Source organism: Lissotriton vulgaris, chromosome 7 (genome assembly GCF_964263255.1).
Source record: "Lissotriton vulgaris chromosome 7, aLisVul1.2, whole genome shotgun sequence".
NCBI classification, from domain to species: domain Eukaryota; kingdom Metazoa; phylum Chordata; class Amphibia; order Caudata; family Salamandridae; genus Lissotriton; species Lissotriton vulgaris.
Genome location: NC_141695.1, coordinates 34975278 through 35001487, shown reverse-complemented (window position 1 = coordinate 35001487; position 26210 = coordinate 34975278). Strand labels below are relative to the sequence as shown.

The 26210-nt window shown below is 45.0% G+C and overlaps 1 protein-coding gene across 3 annotated transcripts; it reads right to left on the bottom strand.

Annotated features, from left to right (window-relative positions):
• Positions 1–8942: 8942 nt before the first annotated feature.
• Positions 8943–24921, bottom strand: LOC147700617 (trypsin-like). Of its 3 annotated transcripts, none has more exons than XM_086929715.1 (5): positions 24787–24921; positions 12878–13037; positions 10985–11238; positions 10238–10374; positions 8943–9183 (listed from the first exon to the last, which is right to left on the bottom strand). In XM_086929715.1, exons 1-5 carry the CDS (start codon positions 24824–24826, stop codon positions 9034–9036), a joined length of 741 nt encoding a protein of 246 aa, XP_086785841.1. In that variant the 5' UTR covers positions 24827–24921; the 3' UTR covers positions 8943–9033. The 3 variants fall into 3 exon arrangements, with proteins under 3 accessions (XP_086785841.1, XP_086785843.1, XP_086785842.1); XM_086929717.1 differs by having other exon boundaries at positions 10985–12373; positions 12429–13512; positions 24255–24906; XM_086929716.1 differs by having other exon boundaries at positions 10985–12373; positions 12429–13037; positions 24787–24860.
• Between the last annotated feature and the right edge of the window lie 1289 nt (positions 24922–26210).

Here is a 26210-nt window from a genome sequence, read left to right as displayed (position 1 = left end):
AAAGTATTTGACTCATTATTACTAACCCCCACATAACCAAGGGCTACAATTTGTTTGCAACATCTAAAGGAGTAACAATGAATTAAACCATAAATCCCTAAAATATAAGCTGGGGAAAGACCCGGCAGAGTCTGATAAGGGTACCCCTCAGGTGCTGGTGCTCTTGTATCTCTCGGTGGCTGACGAAATGATCATCCACGAACTTCTGATCCAGTGTGTTTGAGCCGCTGGCCTCAGCGGGACGTCGCTCAAGTGAGTCACCCCTTTCCTGATGGACTGCATCCAGTTGGTTCACCTATTCCCCTTCCACTCACCCAAAGTCCAACTTACATGTGGAGTCCCCAGAGGTCCTCTCTTTCAATCCACCTGTTTAATTTGTACATATGCCCCCTTGCATACTCTTTGAAGAAGATGAAGGTTAAAATGTACAATTACGCTGACAAAATGCAATTAGTTTTGCTATCGATAATTGACCTGATTCTAAAGATACTTTTAAAATCACAATGCTATTCATCTGCAATTGGATAAAAAGCACTCAACTCAAATTAAACTCGCTAAGACTGAGATTATCATTCCCAGTAGCAGGCATTACCTGTGGAATCCCACATTTTGGCCAGCCACCAGGGCATGACCCCTCAACCAAAAAACTCAGTCTAGGTCCATGGAGTCCTTCTTGAAAATAACTTCTCTATGAAACCTCAAGTCAGTGGTGTAATAATAGCCACCTCAGCCACCACAGTTTGTGGGGGGGGAGGGCGAGCTCCAGGGGGCCCCTTTCGGCACTGTGCACGGGTGGCGCTGAGAGCCCTTGACTGGGTCCAGAGTGTGAGGGCCCCCAACATGTACTTTGCAGGGGGGATCTCTCAAGTTTCGTTACGTCACTGCCACACGTAGGGGCTGTGATTTCGTCCTGGTTTTTACTGCTTTACAAAATCAGAAAGATTTGCAAATGTCTTACTCTTGAAGCTTTTACCCAGGATATCATCGCATTAGTCAGCTTGGTGATCCACTATGTGAGTTCTCTCCAGTGGGATATACCTGAAGGACTCAATCATAGATTGCATTTGGCTCAGAACCAAGCAGCCAGGGTCATCTATCGTCATCCTTGGAGCTGCCACATCTCCCCACTGATGAGGCAACTAAACGGGCTGCTGATGAAACAACAAACAGTATTCAAGACTGGCTGCATAATTGTTTTATCTCTGTGTGGCAGTAGCCCAGCTTTCATCTCAGTTCACATTCAAAAGTACACTCCCTCCCACAACCTGAGATGTGCTCACCAGAACCCTTTCACCATTCTCTCATTCAAGAAGATAACATTTGGGTGGGTCCAGCCTCTCTGTATTCGCCCCTGGTATTCGGAACTCCCTTCCAATGACAATCAGTTCAACCCCCCTGTTATACCAGATTCAGACAGTGCCTACAAATCTGGCTTTTCTAACTGGCATATGTCTGATTCTTGAACAGTGGGCATTGGTTCTTTTACACCAGTGCCAAGGAATTATCTGGTGTATGTACACTCTACAAGTACCAATAACATAATACACCAGGGAACTGCACATTACATCATATGGTCCTGTTGTAATACTAAATGCAGATGTAAAAGCCTTCACTATAAATTGGGGTCCTACCTTGAGCACATCCTCCCAGGACTTGTACACTCGGACCAATTTGGCTTCAATAAAAAACACCAGACACATGATATTCACTGCAGAGCGGTCCACCTCATCAAAATAAAGAAGATAAAAGTGGCCTCCCTCCCGAAGCTCCAGTCTAAATTGTTTCAATTCCAAGAGATATCTGGCTTTAAAATCAACTCAAAGAAATCAGAAATATTGCATCTATCTCTTTTGAGCATGAAGGTAACTGCTCTTCAGGAGAGAGGAGAGGGTCCCCTAAAATGTAGGCGTGTCAGCACATTATATTCTTGGGGGTCAAGATATCACTGAATCTATCAGATCTTTTAAGATTAATTTCTCACTTCTCTTGACAGAGATTCGAGATGGCCTACAGAAGTGGGAAATCCCACCAGCATGATGGCTGCGCAGTATAACAGCACCTAAAATGAACGCTTTGCTGAGACTCTTTTAACTGTGAAAATGATCGTGCCATGCTTGTGCGGAAATATAGCTGGGTGGCGAGGGCGCACCCGGTTTGCTACCCCAAGTGACAAGGCACCAAAATTGATTAGCGTCCTTTACCGTACTCGCTTCTCTCAATTGCTGCCACTGTGAGTCGTCCCAAGCTACCTTGGCCGCGTGTAAGGTAGCCTTGTAGCGTTTCCTGGCATTTCGTAATAAAGGGCAATTTTTATCTTTGATTGCTGTTGCCAGGATTGATCGCTCGCGTCGGCAGTCCATGGTGTAGCATGAATGAACGCCTTTCGGCTGCTTAATGGGCTTGCAATCTGACCCAGGAACTACAAAGTGGGCATTGATTCAATCAAAGGTACAGGAATGAACCACGGTTGCATCGGCCAGATATCTTTACTGGAAACAGCAGACTCAAGTTCTTGTGTACCCACTACCAAGTCAAGTCATGCCGTACGGCTAAGATCTTTTCACCTTGCATCACCACCTTCTTCCATTTTATTGGTTGTGGGGATTACGCAGCTAGTTTGAGTTGGGGCTGAAAAAGTCTTGGAGTAGTAAGGAGCTTTCCACAAGGGGTTCATAGTTTGACAGAGGGGGTTGTGGTCACTATCTGTGGTGTTGTTCACACTCATGTCGACTAAGTCTCCCCTCAATCTTACATCTAAGATGATGTAATCAATGCGAGAAGGGCAGCTCTCTTTATTATATGTGTTGGAGCCCTGCATGTCTGAGGGAGTTCTGCCATTTACAGCCCTTAGGCCAAACTCAACCTTTAGAGCATTAATTAAGTGCTGTCCGTGTCCATTTTTTTACTGGTGCCAAAAGTAAAGGAGGGACAGGCCATTTGTCATCAAGTATCTCACTGCCCAACAGATCTTCTTTGTCAAGCGGTTCAAAAGTGCTGTTTAGATCACCCGCAACTATCACTCTAGAATGGGGTGAGCATCTGGCTAGATTTTCTTCCAAGAAGATGATAGTTGTCGAGGTTCTATCACCCTTGGTCCCTCTTGCATAAACGTTAAACAGGTAGATTTGTCCCCCCACTCCCCCGGGTCCCCAAATATTGAGTCCCAAAATGTCTCGACTAGTGCTTGGATGGATTGTAATCCAGCAACCTAAAGCAATGCTCACAAAAATATTCAGAACCCCGGTTCCCACAATGCACATGGCAGGGCCAGCATTGTGCCAGAAGTGGGTAACCTTATCCTATGCGTATTCACAGTATACAACCAATTACCATGATGAAGCAGGGTGTGCATTATAACGGGCATCAATACCACCATGCATGCATGCCAATATTATTTCAAGAATTACAATATTTATGACAAGTATTATTACCTGCTGCCCCATTTCTGAACTCCTCACCATAGGTACCACCTCTAGTGCAACCTCCAGAAAGGAGCACCAGGCAGCAAAGGAGGGCTTTGTTGGTGGCCCTCTTGAGCATGGTGGCATGCACTGCAGGTGAGTGATTTTCAGTGGCCCAGCAGTGCTTATTATGAGTATGGGCATCTGTCTTTGGGGGTATCTGCAAATTTCTAGGAATACTCAAGAGTAGTCTTATTTAAAATGTACGTAGTATGATATTTAGTAAATCTGCATTTCTGCTGCACAAATGTAGTATGTAAATTAATTTGCACTGTTTAAAGTGTTTTCTCCAGAGACACCTATTTTACCCTCTGAGGAAACGCCTTAAACTACACACCCATTGTTTTTGTTTGCATTCCCATTGTGTTTCTAGTATATCAAATACATGTGCTCCGCCTCCATTGCCTTATAGGAATTCGTCTTTAACTGTTTGGAGGTTGAAAATCTAATATGATTGTGGCTAACGGTAAGCTTACATCCTTAGATACCAACACCCACCCCTGTGAGCTGATTTACCCCCACAAAAAGTGTGCCATAGTTTTAGAATTTAAATTCCCTTTACTAGTACAAAACCATGAATGAATGTTTGCTTTTGTGTTTTGTGCAATATGTACACCTTTGTTGCACTTTTTTCTGGGACCAGCTTTGACTCATCACACTAGCTCTAGTTTTATATGATGAAGGATGCTATGTTAGTGCCCCTGTAAGCATGAATTCAGTCCCTTTTTGGGTGAGCTTCGAACTTTTTCAAATATCTTGGCTATTAGGATTTGGACAGTGACTTTGCATACATGATGCCCAATGTTCCCCATAATGCTATTAAATCATTACAGCCCACTTCCGATAACTATAATTGTTAAAGGTTTTTTTCACAAGCTATAAGCCTGAGAAATAAGATCAGGGCCATAAAAAGGAAGGGGGCCCTTAACAACTGATAAAGCCCAAAGGCAAAGAGCTAAAATGCTATTATTACATTCCTCTCAACAACTGTGGAATTACTTAAAATAAACAGGGAGAAAAGGAAAGACTTGAATAAACCTCATTCGAATTGGATACTTTCATTTGAAGCAAGAAATTACGTTTGCTTCAGGTATAATTAATCATCTATATAAAATCAGTTTTTTATGTATCCATAGAGTTCTAAAGTTTTAACCGCTAACACTTGTTTATTCTATTTAGATTTTAAAAGAATCTTTTTATCACAAAAACGTTACAATTTTAATTAAGTACATATCAGCGCCTTCTAGGCAATCTAGCGTAATTATATTTGTTTTTCTATTAGTCACATCAATAAGAACTAAAATTCGAAGAAGTGAGAGTAACAATTAATAAAATATAATCTTTATTTGATTATCCTAGAGGATACCTCTTACCCAGACAACAAATAAAAGGACCTTAGACCATAACTCCGATATGTTGTTTGATTACCTAAGTAAGCATTTAGTATCTAGGTTCTCTTTGATCTCACAAAATGGGTGAACTTTTCTCTTTGCTCTTGCACACAGGTGATCCAGGACCTCTTATCTTTTTTATCGGATATAGCTCACGTTTATTTTCCACCTTTTTCTTCTTTTTCTTTGGACATAAAGAATACGAATCCCGTTAATGCCCTCTCAAATACACACTGGGTAGGTGATGGTCAATGTCACTTTGCAATGTATCAGGAACTGCAGTCTAACTCTTATATTATGTTTTAGGTGTAAATGTGTGGCTTTTCCAGATGAAGACGCAGTTTGTGCTGAAACGATCGTTGAAGAAAAGTATTGTCTGCCGCAACTTATAGATACATAGGACTAGATATGTGATATATTGATTTTTAACCTGTAATAAATCATTGTTTTTAATTAGAAAAAAATGTTATTGTATATATTTAATTGAATGTTACACTGAGTTCATAAAAACATTGTACTGATAAGACAAATATATCTATAGATTCGTAACAGCTACTAAAAGTTTTAATTGCCTAGGGATATACAATGCACTGAGAAAGGAAAAGACAAACATTGTATTATAAGATCCTACATAACATATATACCATTAGAGGGCATGAGCCACTTTTTTATTTTTAATGGAGTCACCAGCATTACAATGTTCTAATATATATTTATAGCCCACTTGATGGTACAGTAATGGTATATTGCCTATACACTTCTGCCTCTTATTTTTTTTTAAATATTTTTATTGAGTTCTTGGAAGAATCAATAACATAATGATTACCAAATATCCGACATGTAAATCTAAACATACTGAACTAAAAATACATTGAAATCGCCTAAGATAGGTACAAATCAAACAAAAAAATTGTATTTAATCAAAAACATGACATCCTAGATCCCAAATATCCAGCATTGAACGCTTTTCTCAGTCAAAGTAATCTTTCCAAATTTTAGTAAATTTACGTAAAGCTCCAATCCTTTTTGCATACCTAAATTCGCTGTTTCTAACTCTCTTAATTTTTTGAAAACATTCATCTGCAGTTGGAATTATTTCTGTTTTCCAATATCTAAGAATAAGAGATCTGGTAATTGCAACAATGATGTACAAAAGCTTCACTAAGGAATCTTCCAAATTAAGCTCTGGATCAACCCCAAGTATAATTAAATTATTATAGTTAACAATCGTAAAATGTAAATATTGAGACAATATAAAAAAACATATTTTCCCAGAAATCCTTGATTTTGGGACAGAAGGCAATAATATGTGACCAATTAGCCAAATCCGGTTGAGTACATCTAAAACAATTAGATGATGCATTACTGTACATTTTGGACATCGCTGCCGGTGTATAATACAATAGCCATTTGCTAAAGAAAAGCATACGTTTTCAGTTAGCCCCTCTAAGGACCGTGAAATTTAATTTATTTAGAGTTTTTCAGTTTATTTCCTTTAAATTGAAGCTTTCATGTTTCAGACATTTTTTTATAGCTTTGGCACTCACATCCTCCTCCCTATTTTCCACCAAACTTTTCCTCCATGCTCCCGCCCTCTTGAATACTGGGGACCAAAAGATATCGTTCATTAAATACACCTCTGCCTCACAAGTAATTTAATTAAGGGCCAGGGCTTGTAGGTCAGTCCTTTTCATTTCTGCTCTTATTTAATGTGTTTGGGTTTTTTTTTGTTATGGATTTCTTTTTACGTTTTGAGTGCAAACACATGTACAGTATGTTTTCATTGTAACTTTTTATTTTAGCTATTACCTTTGCACATTTTTCTCCCATTGCAAAATTGTCGAGAAAAACCCAATAAAAACATTGCTGGATTGCCAAGGCCAGAGTTAATGACTTTGCCAATGTGTGTTTACTTTGTTGTGTTTAAGATGTTGAAAATGCCAATTTGTATGTATCATTTGCACATTTCCTCCTGGTCATATTAAGACATTTTTAAGTTAAACGCCCTGGGTGTGTAGATCCATGTGATAAAAAGACAAACATTTATGGTCAAATAGTACAAGTGAAAGTATGTACACTTTATAGGTTATGTATATCCTTGTGATAAAAAGACAAAACATTTACTGTCAGATAGTACAAGTGAAAGGGTGTACATTTTATAGAGTGTATATATCCATGTGAAAAAAAGATAAACTTTTCCTCTCAAATAGTATAAGAGGGCATGTGTTTATTTTGTTCACCCCATGTTGGCCGGGTATACACGGGTGTGGGTCCGTTGCTCACTTTGCCACTGGATTCAAGGTAGTCTGGCTGATGAAGGGTGTTAGCCAGAAACCGGTCCCAGGATGCTTGTTTCCGGTTCAGGGAAGACCTGGTTTGGCAGTTTGGGCTGGACTGTTCCAATGAGGCACAGGGTCAAGACTGATATGGATATAGCTGGGTCTGAACTGAAGTGGCGAAATGAGCTAAAGAATGATGATGGATTCAGCCCAGATTTGTGACTTGGGGTGAGTGTCTGAAAAGTTTCAGCGCTCCATCAATCATCTCCTTGAGTTAGCAGGATATGCCCAGACGTGGGTCCCTTGCTCAATTTGCTCTGGATTCAAGATAGCATGGCTGATGAAGGGTGTTAGCCAGAAACCGGTCCGAGGATGCTTTTTTCTGGTACAGGGAGACCTGACTTGGCAGTCGAGCTGGACTGTTCCCATGAGGAACAGGGTCATGACTGATTTGCATTTGCATACCTTTCATTGGTAGTTCCTTGATGAAAGTATCTGCCGAAACCCACGAGCACATTTTCGATTCCACAAGGCAGAACATTATCCAATAGGCCCCAAATTTAGACTAGCACATTAAGTTTCCTATAAAAATAAATTAAATAGTTGTCTACCATATTCGGTGCAGCCAAGTGACCCATCCTTTGTTTGATGATTTTGACTAGCCTCTGGTAGAGCTTCCTTTTACCATATGCATTTTTGGAGTCGTTATCATTCTACAATGCAGTGAGATTTTATGGCATCTATCAGGGAGCGCTGATTTCACTGCTACTTTTAACTTTGTATCTGAGAAGTGCAGAATCTTTAAATATAGCTGTGGTCATTCCTTAAATGAGAAGATGACTTTGCAGGCACTTGATTAACTTCAGCCCTTGCTGCCAGTGGACGGATCCTTCATATTTATTCTGAACCTTCTGTTGCCATCTCATCTTCGATTTGGACAGGATTTGGACTTTACAGATGTAGGGGCTTTCACTTAAACTTGCTAAAGGATGCAGAGCCTGGAAGCATTCTGAGTTTTTTCAGTAGGTAGGTCACATGTTAGTGACAATTTTGTAAGAAACGAGTTATAAATGCTGAAGGTTGTCTTTTTGACATATGCAGTCACAGGACTCTCCGTTTCACTTTGTTCCCAGGATGTGCGGAACCTCTGAGTATAGATGTGGTCAGTCCACAGTAAGCAGCGGACATCCGCCAAAGTGAGGCAGAACCTTCTGGTGCCAAAGGATACTGGATTTGGTCCTGATGCTGGGATGCACAGCAGTGCATTATCTGCTAAAAAATGGCAAGGCGCTGGGAGCCATTCTGTTTATTTTACTTGGAACCTAAATCAGCATTTTGTAACAATTCTGGTATGAATGATTTATGAGAGATGAAGGTTGTCCTTTTGGTACTTACAGTCTCAGAACTAGTCATGTTTCTTAAACGGTTAGATGATGAGGGGGCACATGGTTGTCTGAGGGCAGTGTGTTTGATCTGGCAGGAGAGGGCTGCCCTAATGCTGTTCACTCACTCATGAATGAACTCAATATTCCAGTCATTCATCCCAGGACCAAGTTACTCATTATTCTGTCATCCATACAATCATCTCTGTATTCATTCATCCATACAATCACCTACCCATTCAGTCATTCTTCCATTAGTCTATCCGGTCAGACAAATTCACCAATCAGTGAAGAAGCACTTCCACATATAAAATTATTAGAGGCCTATTGACTTTGCCATTGCTGGTTTTGCCTGAAGGGTATATTTTAATTAATGTTATCAATTCATATGCAGGAAGGACTAGATAAAAGAAAATAGATAATCATCAGTTTTCATTCCATGATTTATTTTTCCTCCACAGCAGTAGAGTCAAATCAAGAATTCAAGTTCTGTGAGCATCGTCTCAGGCAGGAAATGTTCTTAGTTTGAATTAACAGTGCTCTGAATCCAGTTGACGTAGTTGCAGACCTTGGTGTAAACTCCTGGGTAGTTCCTCTGAGCGCAACCGATGCCCCAGGAGACCACCCCCTGCAGCTGACCATTGCAGACCACTGGGCCACCGGAATCACCCTGAAAGAAAGAAGGCAAGGTTCAGGTATGTTGAATTGTGAATTCTATGTGCAACTGGAGACTAATGCATGCAATAAAGTCAACCTCATTGCAGGACTCTGACAGAACACGATTAAGAAATCACAACTTGTATCATTCATCACGTGTGAGTAAAGGTTGCAAGCATAATATTCTGTTGTATGTTTCTGATATATTTATCATTACTTCAGTTGTTAAATCTCTTTTTAGCCAAATGTACTTTTCCTAAGGTTTGTACCATACACCACCTATGGGCATAGCATAGTGCACGGAAACCCAATCATTTCCTATGATTGATGTGTGATGCCATTGGCAAATTTTTATATGTATTTTTCTTCGGTCTATACATGCATTTATTCGTAAAGAATGTTGAGTTGATTGCAGACTACATTACAATAGGGTCCCCAAGATGCTTGAGACATAAGCCAACAGACATCAGCATTGTGTCCAGGTTGGGAGACCAGTTAGCGGTGCTAGTGCCCTGTGTTACTGTTATACTGGCCTTAGAGGAATGTAAAGGGGGTTCTCTTCCTCTAATAGAATATAGGTCATCATAGTGATTTTACAGGTACTGCAGGGATGAGACAGATAAAGTCAAGAGAGACCTTTTCCAGTACTGAGGAGGCAGTGGGACAGTGGGGCACATGGTAGCAGTGAGGCAATGTGATAACAACCTGAAGGATTGGAAGAGGCATAAAGAGAGATGGTCTGAACAAAATCAGGAGAAATGAGGCAAAGATCTGAACTCTTGCCCTGGACCTTTTGGTAACACAAAGGCAATATTATTTTACGGTGGCTGTAAGGGGACAAGTGCTTAGAGAGACAGATAAATACATTTGGAACATTTCCTTTGAGTTTTGTTATCTTTTTGATATTTTATTTTGATTTAATAGTTTACCCGCTATCGAGTCCTGTCTATCAATTGGTTATTACTCCAGTTCCTTTGAGCTGGATCTACTACAGATCCAACCATGTTGTGCAATGAAATATATATGTTGTGGTGGTGCCATGTGAAATACTTTAGACTGTCACAAACCTGGCAAGAGTCCTTTCCGCCTTCAAGGTATCCTGCGCAGAACATGTTGTTGGTGATCTGCCCTGGGTAGGAGCTGGTGCATTGGCTGGTGGTCAGGATTGGGGCATTCAGGCACTGCAGGGTGTTGGGGTAGTTTGCTGGGGAAAAATGGAAAACAAATACATTGATGTTAGCAATAGAAATATAACAATTTCCGTCCTGCACAGCACAGGTCCTAATGTATTTTTTTGGATTCTATAAATTATAATGGGAATTATAACTGAACAAGAAAACATCGAAACAATCAAGAAGATAATATGCCTTGTGGAGACACCTTCAGGATTTGATATTGTGCATTACAGTAAAGTGTAGGACATTTTATTTCCCTTTTTCTCCATTTCCTCTATCCTTTTGGCAGAGGTTAGAACCAGCAGAAATGCTGTACACAAAGAAGTTAATTATTATTATTTTTATTTTGCTTTCCTGTCATATATTATTTGCTAGTGTAGGATGGCATTTACTATCCAGACACTTAACAGGTAAAAGGGCTTGGCAATTAAAGACTAAAAACCTCCTGTTGCATGTTGATCAGACTTAATTGGAACTGGTGATCAACAATATGAGACTGCTCTGGGATACAATTTAGCCCGAGCATTGCTTTAATAAATTATCTGTAAGGTATTGACCTGCCGTTTATTAGTGACATGCACATCACCCCCCACCTGAAGTTATTCTTAAAGATAAATCCTTGGCTCCTTGACTACTTACAGCCACTGCCGGACATGTTGCCCCATCCTGAGATCAGACACTGGGTTCCAGATGCAGGACAACCGGACGGGAGGGCCACGGCCTTGACGTAGCTGTTGAGAGTCGCGGCTCTGGACAGCTTGATCAGCATGATGTCATTGTCCAGGTTCCTGGAGCTGTAGTTGGGATGTCTGATGACCTTGGTGGAATCAATGAACTGTTCAGTTCCTTCATTTGATGCAATGTTGTGCTCTCCAAGCCTCACATTGATCCGTCTGGAACAAGAACCACATTAAATATTGACTTTTAATTCTCTATAGACAAAGCAGCTGTTTTATACGTTAAATCATTTAGTTGGCATGAAAATGTTTCTTCTATTTGTATATTTTCACCCAGGTATGTTGCTTTATCAGATAAAAGCAAGCCTCAACCCCCTCCTGGTTCATGGTGCTTGTTTGTGATGTGAACATTAAGGGGTTGAGAAGAAAGCATATCAAGGGTTAGTGCATGTCTCTTACTTACTATACCTCTTGCACACAATGTCAAGTGTTTGAGACTTTTTTATGATGCATCAATGTTCTTTTGGGAACCCCAAGAAAGCACCCATTGCAGCCAGCTCTGTCTCCCCTTTTGCAGAGGCATAACTACCAATTGTGCAGCAGGGGTTGCTTCTACTGTCTGTCACCCATCACAAGAACAGGCTCGCTTGTATCCATGACAGGAGATTGAGTCCTCGGTTGCCTGTCAGACTCTGATCACCTGCTATCAAAAGTTACTGCTCTCTTTGAAAGCCTTATTATTGTTCTCTCACCAGTTTGTCAGTGATTGCCTCAACAATAGAAACATTGACACAGGCCTTAAATAACTAATTGCCTTGGGGTCTGATGTTATATATTTTGTAATATGTGTGTGAGCACTGTATGGCGTCATGTTTTGTATAGGGAAAAATCTGAAATTACCAAGTTGTCAGAAAATAAACCATTGGCTGTAGCTAACAATCTGCTGGGAGGGTGCTCAAATGCTGCTTCTCTGATCGGCTCATTAACCTGCTAATAAGAGTGTTCCTAGTGAGGTGGTCAGATTTGATCAATTGCCATCTGGAGTTTGGACTGATGTCACTTGGTGTCCTCATCTGGACATTGTTGACCTTACAACAGTATTAGTTATATATGTTCATATCTCATGAATATTTCTGACTTGAATGGCACAACTACATCCTTCAGGTCCCAAGGATTATACACAATTATTGTCTATTTCCATTCCACTGTCGAGTCATGAAGAGTGGCCATGTGCAATGGGTATTACAGAAGGGGGCACACAAGCATCAGCCACCATTTTACCAACAATGAAGAGCCCCCGAGCACAGGAGCAGGCAAAAAATGCCCATTAAAACCAATTCCTACCGGAGGGCTTATAGACACTTTTTAAGACATGAAAATACTTTTGTCTAAACCGTTGACATTACTCATGAACTTATATGGTCAATATGGAAGCTTCTCAAGTTTAGGTTGAATAATTATACCCATATTTTAAACTATTGACTGTACCGAAGCATATGCTCAAAGGTCCCAGGTTATAATAGAAAACAGCTGACATGGCTCAAAGCCAAAAAAATAACAGAGCAGCTGTAGGTCAATAATTGAATTGAATTATTTTAATAACAAACATTGGGTTAACCCACCTTTCCCTAGATACTCAATGAAACAAGTACTTCCTGCCCTCAATCATGGGGCATCTGCCAGGTGTGCTGACTTCAAGTGTAATTTAGATTGGTCATTCAGGCGAGGACCTGCTGTTGTTAATGGAACTGAAATTGGCTTACATTTCGCTTGGGTGATTGCTTTCTTGCAAGATGAATTCACTGAGTGTATACCACAGCGAATAGCATGCATAGCTCAATTTCAGTGAACTTACGATTGGTAGCAGTGAGCAGCCGACACGACCCATTGGCTGTTGATGAGGGACCCACCGCAGAAATGGTAGCCGACATTCAGGGACACCTGGTAGGGGAGTGCATTCTTCCCACAAGTGTAGCCCCCAACAATTTTATCATCATCATCAATGGGGAAAGCAGCTGAAAGAGAAGCAAGAAAGACACTGAAGGTGAATTAATTTTAAAAATACTCCATTCGGCGACACATACCCCAACACCAACATCAGCAATGATGACAAATTCTAAATTATCAAAATGCTACCACACTTTTCTTAGAAATCAGATTGTTCTGGATAAAAATTTGTGAGAAAGATCTGTAAATGTTGAATGTTAGTAGAGATCATTTGCATATTTGTTGGTCAATTTGAAAATCTGACTGAATTTCACTCTCTAGTGGGATAAAAATCTCAATGCAATATGTTTCTGAATGGGTGTGTCATAGCAACTTGGGGACATATTTACAAGCCCCTTGTGCCGCCGGTGCATCACTTTTTGTACGCTCTGGAGGCAAAGAGTGCAGACTCATATCTACAAGGCCACGCAAAGCCACTTTGCATGGCTTTTCATGGCCTCATAGATATGATGTAAGGCAACACATAACAAGTTGCAGTGTTGCCTGTGAGAAGTTGGCCTGATAGGTAGTGTTTCCAATTCTGGAACCACTGGTTATCAGTCCAAACAAACCCCAAAGATGTCAGGTTGTAAGTCAACCTTGTAGACAAGCTATCCTAGTGGTAGCATGGACTAAGCAGCCTTAAAGGCTTAACTTAAGAGGTCGTGTTAAGCGAGCTTGTTTTACCACATACAATCCTGTAATCAAATGAAAGGACACCACACAAGTATATATTATAAAAATATATGTATTTATTACTAAATTACTCCCCAGTACTCTTTATGAGGAAAGGGGCACAAGCGTTAAATCAAAAGCACTGTTACACATATAAAGTTGCACGTTTATGGATGAGGGCGGGTGGCCACTCAGACCATATATCAAAAAAGTGGTATAAGTAACACTTTACGAACAATGGTTAGGCCTAGGGCCTAGAGATTCGCTGGGAGCAGTCAGGACAAGCAATGAAGAAGTCGGGAGTAGCCCACAGGAGACGGATGCAGCACGGAAAGTGCAGCGCGCACCAATGCACTGTCAATGGTGCGTAAAAGTCAATTAAAGTGAATAAAAGGATACTTCCGCTGAACCTAGGAACACAAAACTTTAGACACAGACCCTAGAGGTGTGTACCAGTGTAAAGACACCGGCGTTGCAAAGTTACCTCACCCACAGGCCGTGGGTGCACAGGGTCGAAGTGGCGTCGGGTTCTGTCACGCAGGTTCTGGGTGCTTGGAGCTGTTGCAGCTGCAGGCGCTGTGAAGCAGAAGTGTCCGGTGCGATCCAAGGGTGGATCGATGTAGAAAAGTACCTGAAAGCAGAGGGGACAGAGTCTGGGTCACTCAGCAGTGACCAGGGTGGAACCAGGACGGAACCAGGCAATGTCGGGCGCAATCAGGCGGTTGTCGATAGGCTTCTCTCCGCTGTCACGTGGGCTCTGGGGCATCTGCGACGTCCAGGAGCAGGTCACGATCTGTCCCACGTAGGCTCTCGCCGTCAGCACCGTCGGCTTGAAGATTGTAGCAAACAGCACTTGGCAAAAGCAATCCACGCGGAACCGGGAGATTGCTTATCACTCGAACCAGGAGGGTCAGAGTGGGTGCTCCTTTTCACAGGAGCTGGTGCAGATCTGGAGCAACCAGAAAAGCAAGTCGTATTTCGAAGTTCGTCGGCACAGGGGCCACAAGCCAGCTGGCAAGTGACCGGGCCAACGCGTCGAGCGCACACAAGCAGAAGGGCCCCACGCAGCACTCAGCGAGTGTGGAGGGGTGAGCTTTGGTGCAAGTGGAGCTCGGGGCTGGGGCTTCTCAAACCCCGGTGTACAGCTTCGAGGGTCACTCGTGGGCCGCACGGTCAGCGTCTCGTGGCCTTTTCAAGATGGCGTGCCCCACGCTTCCGGTCGCCTCCACGGGTCTCAGCTCTGCAGGGACTGTGGATCGGGCAGGTAGAAGGCAGGCAAGCTTGATCTCGTCGATCTCTGTCGCTCGAGTTCCGGCGGGAACTGCAACAAAGCAAGGGTCGAGGGCTGGATGGTGCCTGTTTGCACAGGGTGGTCACTCCTTGACCACAAGGGAGATTCTTCAGTCTTCTCACGTCGTGTAGAAAGTCGAAGGGTCCAGATTTCGTTTCTTATGTTTCTTCAGGATGATCTGAGGTCCGTTGGGACTGCTCCCCCTCTTATTCGAATCTAGGGGGTTGGACATCCTGCTAGGTCCCCTCCTATGGGTGGGACCCAGGAAGGGGGTGGTTACACCCCTCTCCTTTGATCCTGGCCGCGCTGGGACAGGGGCTGGGAGGCCCCAGAACCGGTTTGGCCGGATCCTGCCAGGGGCAGCCTTGTGCTCCCCAGGCAGTGTCTGGTTTCATTGAAACCTCCCTACTCCAATCCACTATCTCCTGTCTGGGGTGGTTTGACACCGCCCTGTGACAGGAAACTCTTTGTCCAGGCCTCCTCTGCCGGGTTTCGGTCAGCAGCAGGAGGTCAGACCCGTGTCTGTGGCAGGGGCATCCATTTTGTGGATCTGAGGCTCATTTTAAATCAACCGCGTTTCAGTAAAGCAACATGTCTTCTCCCTCTAGAAGGGTGGAATGCTATCCCCGTCGCCAGAACTGGCGAGGGGATAGTATTCCAATTCGTATGACACCTTACACGACATGTTTTGATAAAGCCAAACCAAAGTTGCTATATAACCGCGAGGATTATAATGCGCTTAAGAGTATATGGTATGGCATTATCCCGGATCAGCTTAGGGAGTTGTTCCCGACAGCTGCAGACAGGCTCAGCTCATGCCAGAGCACCATCTCACATAAAACCACGCACTCTGCCTCCAGGATTGATGAGGCCTTCCATAGGAGTGGCTTACAGGCTATATATGTGTCCAGATATAGGTTTAGATATAGGTATACTATATCTAAGCAAGGGGTGATTACACCCACTTGCCCCAGCTGAGTGATCAGCCAGTTGTGTCAATTTAAGAACCAGCCAGGGGTGGCAAAAGCTATGCTTCAGCCCCTGGTAGGCCTTGGTGGCACCTATGCCCTGGGCACCTATAGTGCATGGTACAGGGGCTGACAAGGAGTCCATTTCCAATTGTGGTATGTACCTATAGCACATGTATTATAAATTTAGAGAGAGAACAGCAGGCTGGGGGTCTGATTAGCAGGCCCACAGCCTCAGTAAGTCGAAAACCAGTGAAGCAAAAAGCAAAAATTGGGGTGACCATAGGATAGCAGACCCTACTCTCCTACATAACCCCCCCCCAAACGCAGGGACATTAAACTTAACCTTGACCAGATAAGTCTTCATGTTCTAAGTGGAAGTACCGGGAGAGACCATCTGCATTACCATGGTCAGTCCCTGGGCGGTGCTCCACTGTAAAGTCCATCCCCTGTAGGGAAATGGACCACCTGAGCAGTTTGGGATTTTCACCCTTCATCTGATTTAGCCACAAGAGGGGCTTATGGTCTGTCTGAATTAGGAAGTGAGTACCAAACAAGTATGGCCTCAACTTCTTCAGGGCCCAAACCACAGCAAAGGCCTCCCTCTCAATAGCTGACCAACGTTTCTCCCTGGGGGTCAGCCTTCTGCTAATAAAAGCAATGGGCTGGTCTTGACCATCTTGATTAAGTTGTGAAAGCACAGCTCCCACCCCCAACTCAGAAGCATCTGTCTGTACAATGAACTGTTTGGAGTAGTCAGGACTCTTCAGGATAGGTGCAGAGCACATGGCCTTCTTCAGGTCATCAAATGCCTTTTGACAGCTAACTGTCCACTGAACCTTTTTGGGCATCTTCTTGGATGTCAAGTCATTCAATGGTGTCACAATGGACCCATAGTTCTTTACAAATTTTCTGTAATACCCAGTCAGGCCCAAGAAGGCTCTGACTTGTGTCTGGGTAGTTGGAGGAGTCCAGTCCTGTATGGTCTGGATCTTGCTCTCCAGTGGTTGAACTTGACCCCCACCTACTAGGTGGCCCAAGTACACAACCTTGCTCTGCCCTATCTGGCACTTAGTAGCCTTGATAGTCAGGCCTGCCTTTTGCAGGGCCTCCAGAACCTTCTTCAGGTGGATCAGGTGATCCTCCCAGGTGGAGCTAAAGACAGCAATATCATCTAGATATGCTGCACAAAAGTCATCCAGCCCAGCAAGGACTTGGTTCACCAACCTTTGGAAAGTGGCAGGTGCATTCTTCAAACCAAAGGGCATTACCACAAACTGATAATGCCCACTAGGGGTAGAGAATGCTGTTTTGGCTTTTGACTCCTCAGCTAGTCTGATTTGCCAGTAGCCAGCTGTCAAATCAAATGTGCTCAGAAACTTGGCAGAAGCCAATTTATCAATGAGCTCATCTGCTCTTGGAATGGGATGAGCATCTGTCCTAGTGACAGCATTGAGACCTCTGTAGTCCACACAAAACCTCATTTCTCTCTTTCCATCTTTGGTATGAGGTTTTGGCACAAGGACCACTGGGCTAGCCCATGGGCTCTCTGATGGCTCAATCACTCCAAGCTCCAACATCTTTTGCACCTCAGCCTTTATACAATCCCTGACATGGTCAGGTTGCCTGTAGATTTTATTCTTCACAGGCAGATTGTCACCAGTATCCACCTCATGGGTGCACCAGCTAGTCTGACTGGGTGTGAGTGAAAACAAGTGTCTGTGGGCCTGCAACACCTGTCTGCAGTCCACCTGTTGCTGCTCAGTGAGGCTGCCTGCCAAGGCTACTCCATCAACTGAACCATCATCAGGGTTCTGGGAAAGCAGGTCTGGGAGAGGGTCACTCTCTTCCTCCTGTTCCCCATCTGTGGCCATGAGGAGACTCATGTCCTCCCTGTCAACAAATGCTTTCAAACGATTGACATGGAGCACCCTGTGGGGGCTCCTAGGGGTGCCAAAGTCAACCAAGTAGGTGACTTCTCCCTTCTTTTCAATGATAGGGTAGGGTCCAGTCCATTGGTCCTGGAGAGCTGCTGGCCCCACTGGGTCCAACACCCACACCTTCTGCCCTGGCTGGTACTCAACCAGAACAGCCTTTTGGTCATGCCAGGCTTTCTGTAATTCCTGACTTGCCTCAAGGTTTTTGGATGCTCTCTCCATGTATTCAGCCATCCTGGAGCGGAGACCAAGTACATAGTCCACAATGTCTAGTTTAGGCTTTTTGAGAGGTAACTCCCATCCTTCCTTCACCAAACTCAATGGACCTCTTACAGGGTGGCCAAACAAAAGTTCAAAAGGGCTGTAGCCAACCCCCTTCTGTGGGACCTCTCTGTAAGCAAAGAGCAAGCAGGGTAAAAGGATGTCCCATTTCCGCCTAAGCTTCTCTGGTAAACCTTTTATCATTCCCTTTAGGGTCTTGTTGAACCTTTCCACAAGCCCATTGCACTGTGGATGGTAGGGTGTGGTAAACTTATAGTTTACTCCACACTCTTTCCACATTGCTTTTAAGTATCCAGACATGAAGTTGGTACCTCTGTCTGAAAGAACCTCCTTTGGAAAGCCCACTCTTGAGAAAACTGCAATGAGGGCTTTTGCCACCACAGGAGCTGTGGTGGTCCTCAGGGGAATTGCTTCTGGGTACCTGGTGGCATGATCCACTACCACCAGTATAAATCTGTGCCCAGATGCTGTTTGAGGATCCATGGGACCCACAATGTCTATTCCAACTCTTTCAAAGGGTACCCCCACCACAGGTAGTGGTATCAGGGGGGCCTTTGTTGTGCCACCTGACTTACCACTGGCTTGGCAAGTGACACAGGAGCGACAAAACTCCTTGACATTTTCTGACATGTGAGGCCAGTGAAAGTGTGGAACAAGCCTGTCCCAAGTCTTATTCTGGCCTAAGTGTCCTGCAAGGGGAATATCATGGGCCAAGGTAAGAAGGAAGCCCCTAAACTTCAAAGGTATAACCAACCTCCTGGTTGTGCCAGGCTTGGGGTCTCTAGCCTCTGAATAAAGGAGTCCTTCATCCCAATACACTTTATGGGTACCTTGAGCATTCCCTGCAGCCTCAGCAGCAGCTTGCTGTCTGAGGGGTTCAAGTGAAGGGCAATCTAATTGGGCCTGCCCCAGGTCTGCCCTTGAGGGTCCCCCTGTCCCCAGAAACTCAACCTGATCAGGTTCAAGCTCCTCAGAGACAGTCTCCTCTTGGACTGCAGAATCAGTTTCCTGTGAAACCTGATCCTCAACCTGGGGCAAGTGGGAAGGCACAGCCTTAACCCTCTTGCTCCTTCTCTTGGGTTGTGGTTGGTCTATTGTTTCAAGATCCACCACTGGTTCAGGAAGGCACTTCTTAGCCTGAGACCTTGTCACTGCAAGGACATGAGCTGAAATCCCTAGCATTTCTGCATGAGTCCTGTACTCCACTTCTGACCAAACTGAGCTTTCAAGATCATTGCCTAACAGACAGTCTACTGGGAGGTCTGCACTCACAACAACTTTCTTTAGGCCATCTACCCCTCCCCAGGAGAAGTTCACAACAGCCACACTATGGGAAGTAGTGGAGTTGCTTGCATTGGTCACTAGGTAACTTTCACCTAGTACAATTTGTCCAGGGTCCACAAAGCCAGGTGCCACCATTGTGACACTGGCACAAGTGTCCCTGTAGGCCTGAGCCAGTTTCTCATTAATTAAGGGAGTCTGCCTATATTTGCCCAGGTTACTGGGGCTTACTGCAGTGGGCAAAGATATGTCCACATCATATAGGAGAACTGCCTGTGTGGGGATTCTGACTAGGCCAGATTCCACCTCAGTACCCAGGGTCAACCCTACTAAACCCTTTGGCTGTGTACCACCACTGCTGACTGTACTAGGGGGTGCAGTTGCTTTAGGAGCTGCAGTGGTGGGGACTGGATTTTTCTTAGTGCATTCACTGCCCCAGTGTGAAACTGATTTGCAGGTATTACACCAAGGTTTCTTTGGGCCATCGTTCTTCTTTTTCTTGTTTCCATTTTGGGAACCCCCCTCCTTATTGCTAGTTTGGGGGCCTGAAGACTTCTGGTCCTTTTCTTTATCTTTCTGATTCCCACCCTTCTGGTCTGTTTTCTTCTGGTCACCTTGGTTCTGGTTTTTCTGCTTAATCCTTGTTCTGACCCATTTGTCTGCCTTCTTTCCCAATTCTTGGGGAGAGGTCAAATCAGAGTCAACAAGGTATTGATGCAACAGCTGGTTCTGACAGTTATTAAGGATCTGTTCTCTCATCATAAGATTGTACAATCCTGTATAGTCTGAAACTTTACTTCCCTGCAGCCAACCCTCCAGAGCCTTAGTGGCACAATCTACAAAATCAGTCCAGTCCTGAGTCTGTGCTTTTTGGGTGTCTCTGAACAACAACCTGTATTGCTCAGTGGTTAGGCCAAACCCTTCAATAAGAGCACTCTTCAGAACAGAGTAGTTTTTGGCATCCTCAGGTCTAACAGTGAGGAGCCTGTCCCTCCCTTTCTCAGAAAAGGAGTACCATAAAATTGCTGCCCACTGATCCTCAGGGACCTGCTGTACCATGCAGGCCCTCTCAAGAGCAGTCATCCATTTGTGGATATCATCCCCTTCCTTGTAGGGGGGCACAATTTTTGTCAGGTTTCTATTGTCATAGGCCCTGTCTTTTTCTTTAGGAACTTTGCTGCCACCAGTGGCATCTAAGCCACACAATTTTTTCTCTCTTGCTAAAGCAAGTTTAGCTTGAGCCAAGGCTACCTCTTCCCTTTCTATTTGGAGTTGGACAGCCCTCATCCTGGCCCTATGCTCTATTCTCTGGGAGGAAGTCATTCCTCTTTGAGATTCTCTTGAGGCACTAGAAAGGTGAGAGTCCCTTGACAGAGATCTCTCCCTTCTATTACCTGGGAGAATTTGGTTATGAGATCTGGAGTGGTGCTGGCCCCCTCCATTCCCATGTAGGTCCAAGTTGGCCTGGTTAAGCCTGGCAACCTGTACCTGGTTTCCCACCTGATCCTGATCTTCAGGCTCTTCTACATCAGAGCCTTCCTCTGGGTCTTCCTCTTCCTCCTCTACTCCTTCTTGAAGATCCTCATTCTCAGGGGAGTTTATCCCTTCCTCTGTTTCTAAGGGAGTCTGAATCGCCTTATCTAGGTCATCCTTTTCTAGGAGAGCTATTAGGGAAGGAATGGTAGGGCCTCTGCCCTTTTTTAGCCCCCTGGCTGTGCACAAGGCACTCAGGTCTTTGTGGCTAAGGTTGTCATATCTGGATGTTGTCCCTATAGGATCAACTATTACAGGAGCAGAGCCTGAAGCTCTACCTGTATCAGACATGACTGCTAGTGAGGTGTAAGTGGTGCACTTACCTACACTAAGTGGTTTCCTACTGTACCTTGCTAGTGAGTTGTAGTCAGGGTGTGCTAATCCCTTTAATCTACAACTACTAAGTTCAGTAGAACTTAATATGCTAAGCTTTTGATTTATATGTACCTAGAGGTACTTGATGTGATCTTTCAATTTGATAAAGATTGCAATGGTAAAACAAACAGCAAGCTCAAATCCGCACCGCTGCACACCAATGTGAGAAGTTGGCCTGATAGGTAGTGTTTCCAATTCTGGAACCACTGGTTATCAGTCCAAACAAACCCCAAAGATGTCAGGTTGTAAGTCAACCTTGTAGACAAGCTATCCTAGTGGTAGCATGGACTAAGCAGCCTTAAAGGCTTAACTTAAGAGGTCGTGTTAAGCGAGCTTGTTTTACCACATACAATCCTGTAATCAAATGAAAGGACACCACACAAGTATATATTATAAAAATATATGTATTTATTACTAAATTACTCCCCAGTACTCTTTATGAGGAAAGGGGCACAAGCGTTAAATCAAAAGCACTGTTACACATATAAAGTTGCACGTTTATGGATGAGGGCGGGTGGCCACTCAGACCATATATCAAAAAAGTGGTATAAGTAACACTTTACGAACAATGGTTAGGCCTAGGGCCTAGAGATTCGCTGGGAGCAGTCAGGACAAGCAATGAAGAAGTCGGGAGTAGCCCACAGGAGACGGATGCAGCACGGAAAGTGCAGCGCGCACCAATGCACTGTCAATGGTGCGTAAAAGTCAATTAAAGTGAATAAAAGGATACTTCCGCTGAACCTAGGAACACAAAACTTTAGACACAGACCCTAGAGGTGTGTACCAGTGTAAAGACACCGGCGTTGCAAAGTTACCTCACCCACAGGCCGTGGGTGCACAGGGTCGAAGTGGCGTCGGGTTCTGTCACGCAGGTTCTGGGTGCTTGGAGCTGTTGCAGCTGCAGGCGCTGTGAAGCAGAAGTGTCCGGTGCGATCCAAGGGTGGATCGATGTAGAAAAGTACCTGAAAGCAGAGGGGACAGAGTCTGGGTCACTCAGCAGTGACCAGGGTGGAACCAGGACGGAACCAGGCAATGTCGGGCGCAATCAGGCGGTTGTCGATAGGCTTCTCTCCGCTGTCACGTGGGCTCTGGGGCATCTGCGACGTCCAGGAGCAGGTCACGATCTGTCCCACGTAGGCTCTCGCCGTCAGCACCGTCGGCTTGAAGATTGTAGCAAACAGCACTTGGCAAAAGCAATCCACGCGGAACCGGGAGATTGCTTATCACTCGAACCAGGAGGGTCAGAGTGGGTGCTCCTTTTCACAGGAGCTGGTGCAGATCTGGAGCAACCAGAAAAGCAAGTCGTATTTCGAAGTTCGTCGGCACAGGGGCCACAAGCCAGCTGGCAAGTGACCGGGCCAACGCGTCGAGCGCACACAAGCAGAAGGGCCCCACGCAGCACTCAGCGAGTGTGGAGGGGTGAGCTTTGGTGCAAGTGGAGCTCGGGGCTGGGGCTTCTCAAACCCCGGTGTACAGCTTCGAGGGTCACTCGTGGGCCGCACGGTCAGCGTCTCGTGGCCTTTTCAAGATGGCGTGCCCCACGCTTCCGGTCGCCTCCACGGGTCTCAGCTCTGCAGGGACTGTGGATCGGGCAGGTAGAAGGCAGGCAAGCTTGATCTCGTCGATCTCTGTCGCTCGAGTTCCGGCGGGAACTGCAACAAAGCAAGGGTCGAGGGCTGGATGGTGCCTGTTTGCACAGGGTGGTCACTCCTTGACCACAAGGGAGATTCTTCAGTCTTCTCACGTCGTGTAGAAAGTCGAAGGGTCCAGATTTCGTTTCTTATGTTTCTTCAGGATGATCTGAGGTCCGTTGGGACTGCTCCCCCTCTTATTCGAATCTAGGGGGTTGGACATCCTGCTAGGTCCCCTCCTATGGGTGGGACCCAGGAAGGGGGTGGTTACACCCCTCTCCTTTGATCCTGGCCGCGCTGGGACAGGGGCTGGGAGGCCCCAGAACCGGTTTGGCCGGATCCTGCCAGGGGCAGCCTTGTGCTCCCCAGGCAGTGTCTGGTTTCATTGAAACCTCCCTACTCCAATCCACTATCTCCTGTCTGGGGTGGTTTGACACCGCCCTGTGACAGGAAACTCTTTGTCCAGGCCTCCTCTGCCGGGTTTCGGTCAGCAGCAGGAGGTCAGACCCGTGTCTGTGGCAGGGGCATCCATTTTGTGGATCTGAGGCTCATTTTAAATCAACCGCGTTTCAGTAAAGCAACATGTCTTCTCCCTCTAGAAGGGTGGAATGCTATCCCCGTCGCCAGAACTGGCGAGGGGATAGTATTCCAATTCGTATGACACCTTACACGACATGTTTTGATAAAGCCAAACCAAAGTTGCTATATAACCGCGAGGATTATAATGCGCTTAAGAGTATATGGTATGGCATTATCCCGGATCAGCTTAGGGAGTTGTTCCCGACAGCTGCAGACAGGCTCAGCTCATGCCAGAGCACCATCTCACATAAAACCACGCACTCTGCCTCCAGGATTGATGAGGCCTTCCATAGGAGTGGCTTACAGGCTATATATGTGTCCAGATATAGGTTTAGATATAGGTATACTATATCTAAGCAAGGGGTGATTACACCCACTTGCCCCAGCTGAGTGATCAGCCAGTTGTGTCAATTTAAGAACCAGCCAGGGGTGGCAAAAGCTATGCTTCAGCCCCTGGTAGGCCTTGGTGGCACCTATGCCCTGGGCACCTATAGTGCATGGTACAGGGGCTGACAAGGAGTCCATTTCCAATTGTGGTATGTACCTATAGCACATGTATTATAAATTTAGAGAGAGAACAGCAGGCTGGGGGTCTGATTAGCAGGCCCACAGCCTCAGTAAGTCGAAAACCAGTGAAGCAAAAAGCAAAAATTGGGGTGACCATAGGATAGCAGACCCTACTCTCCTACATTGCCTAACACTGCATCAGGTGGGCATTCCTTGGGAGTTGCGCTGGGGTTTCCCAAGCAACTCCCATGGGTTTTGACACATTTCCAGATTTACAAGGATCTGTAAACCTGGGAATGCATCAAAACTGTATGCCTCCCCAAGGAAGTGTAAAGAGGAGAAATATCTTAATTTCTCCTACTTCTTTCTTCTTTCTGTGTGTGCTGCATTGGGTGCCAGTTTTCTGTCCATGTTTGCTGAGTTGGATCTCTATAATTTCTGATGTGCCTACTGACCCACATCAGTGATCTTCAGATTGTCCAATTTGACCTCCACCCTCCACTTGGTGAGTCGTGCTCTACCCACATCAACATATTTAGTAGAAATGTGAAATGGGCCATTGAGAATAGCAGGCCACACATTCTAAAACTCCTGGACATTGGGGAGCTGCAGATTGGGAAAAAGTGACCTCCACCAAAATGGGGGGAAAAAACCTTCCTTTTCAGAGCGGATTGATGACGTTATCTACCCCAGTGACATGTGCTGTACTGCAAACTCACCAGCAGCCCCCAGGAGGGCACAGATCAGAAGGAACTTCATGGTTGTCCTGTGAGTGCTCGCAGTGTGATTCCCCTGATGGAGATCCGCATATTTATACCCAGCCAGACCCAGCTTTATCTGCTTCTTTCCAAGGCTACTTCTATTTTTATGTGAAGCAGGTGATGATATGGAAAGAAAATGCGTATAATGTACTGAAGTTAATAGAAGAACAAGATCAATAGCTTAATGATTAGTCATATGTTTTTCACTCAAAGTGTGTCCTTCATTTAATCACCATCGAGTGCCTGCACACCAGGTGCTCACCATCCACAGAGGAGCTGCACTGAATGTGAGAACTGGGCACAGCAGATGGCAACACGTGCACGGATAGCTGTAGAGAGCAGCATTCAGGCTAAGTCTTGGAGGAATGTAAAGCAGCTTGTTTTACCAGTCTATAATCTCATGATTGACCAAATGAAAGGAGAACCACACCAGGTATATATATAAAATATATATATTTATTTTAAACACATCCCTCTAGTTTCTTTATGAGGCTGGAGGCAAAAGTACATTCAGTAAACTTAATTAGCACACAGTAAATTAGCACAATATACGTTGAGCCCTAGGGGCATACTAAACCATATATTAAGAAAGGGTTATAACGCTTGAGACTGACGTAGATACAAGGCCCAGAGCCTTTAGAACCGCTGGGGCCACCAGGAACTACCCAAGGTAGTGACACAGGGGACCCACGGGGACACTCTCAGTGTCTAAACACAGCAGCGAATCACCATTAACTTCTATAGTGAATGTCGCCGGTTGGAAATTTAAAGATTAAGGACGAGGACTTGGAGCAAACCCCTTTAGAACTAGGCAGTTCTAGAGTCAACACCCACAGGAGCACCTGAGTACTCGAGTTACCTCACCCAGGGAAGCCGGGCGCATAGGTGTCTTTCCGTGTCGGGTTTCGCTGTCGATTTCAATGGCGAGCTGCTGCAAAGTGCTGCTGGCGACCAAGCGGAAAGTGTCCGGGTGTATACAAGGGTGAATTTGAGATGTGAAGAACCTGAAAGCAGAGAGGACAGAGTCTGGGTCACTTGCCAGTGACCAGGAAGGCGATGAGCGGATGCCCACCGATGTCGGGTGATTTCAGGTGAAGGTGAAGCTTGACTCTTCAGCCACAAGGACCAGGAGGTGTTGACGACAACCAGGTGCTGGATTCGAGCTGTCCAACAAAGGATGTCGAGTGCTGCGGTGTCGGTTTCCGGATTGGACCCAACAAGCCTTGCCACCAGCAACCCACACAGAAAGCAGAAATTGACTTCGGTGTAGACAAGCGAGATCTAATGGGCTCACCCCTTGGTGAGGAGTCAAAGCACATCTGGAGAAATCAGGGAAGCTGCAAAAAACAAAATAGGTGTGTGAAGGGTCGGGGGGAAATATT

Coding starts and splice junctions, on each gene's coding strand:
- LOC147700617 (XM_086929715.1), bottom strand. CDS start 24,826: ATGAAGTTCCTTCTGATCTGTGCCCTCCTGGGGGCTGCTG. Junction 11,239..12,877: donor GCTGCTCACTGCTACCAATC/GTAAGTTCACTG, acceptor TTCTTGTTCCAG/ACGGATCAATGTGAGGCTTG. Junction 10,375..10,984: donor CAACATGTCCGGCAGTGGCT/GTAAGTAGTCAA, acceptor ATTTTTCCCCAG/CAAACTACCCCAACACCCTG.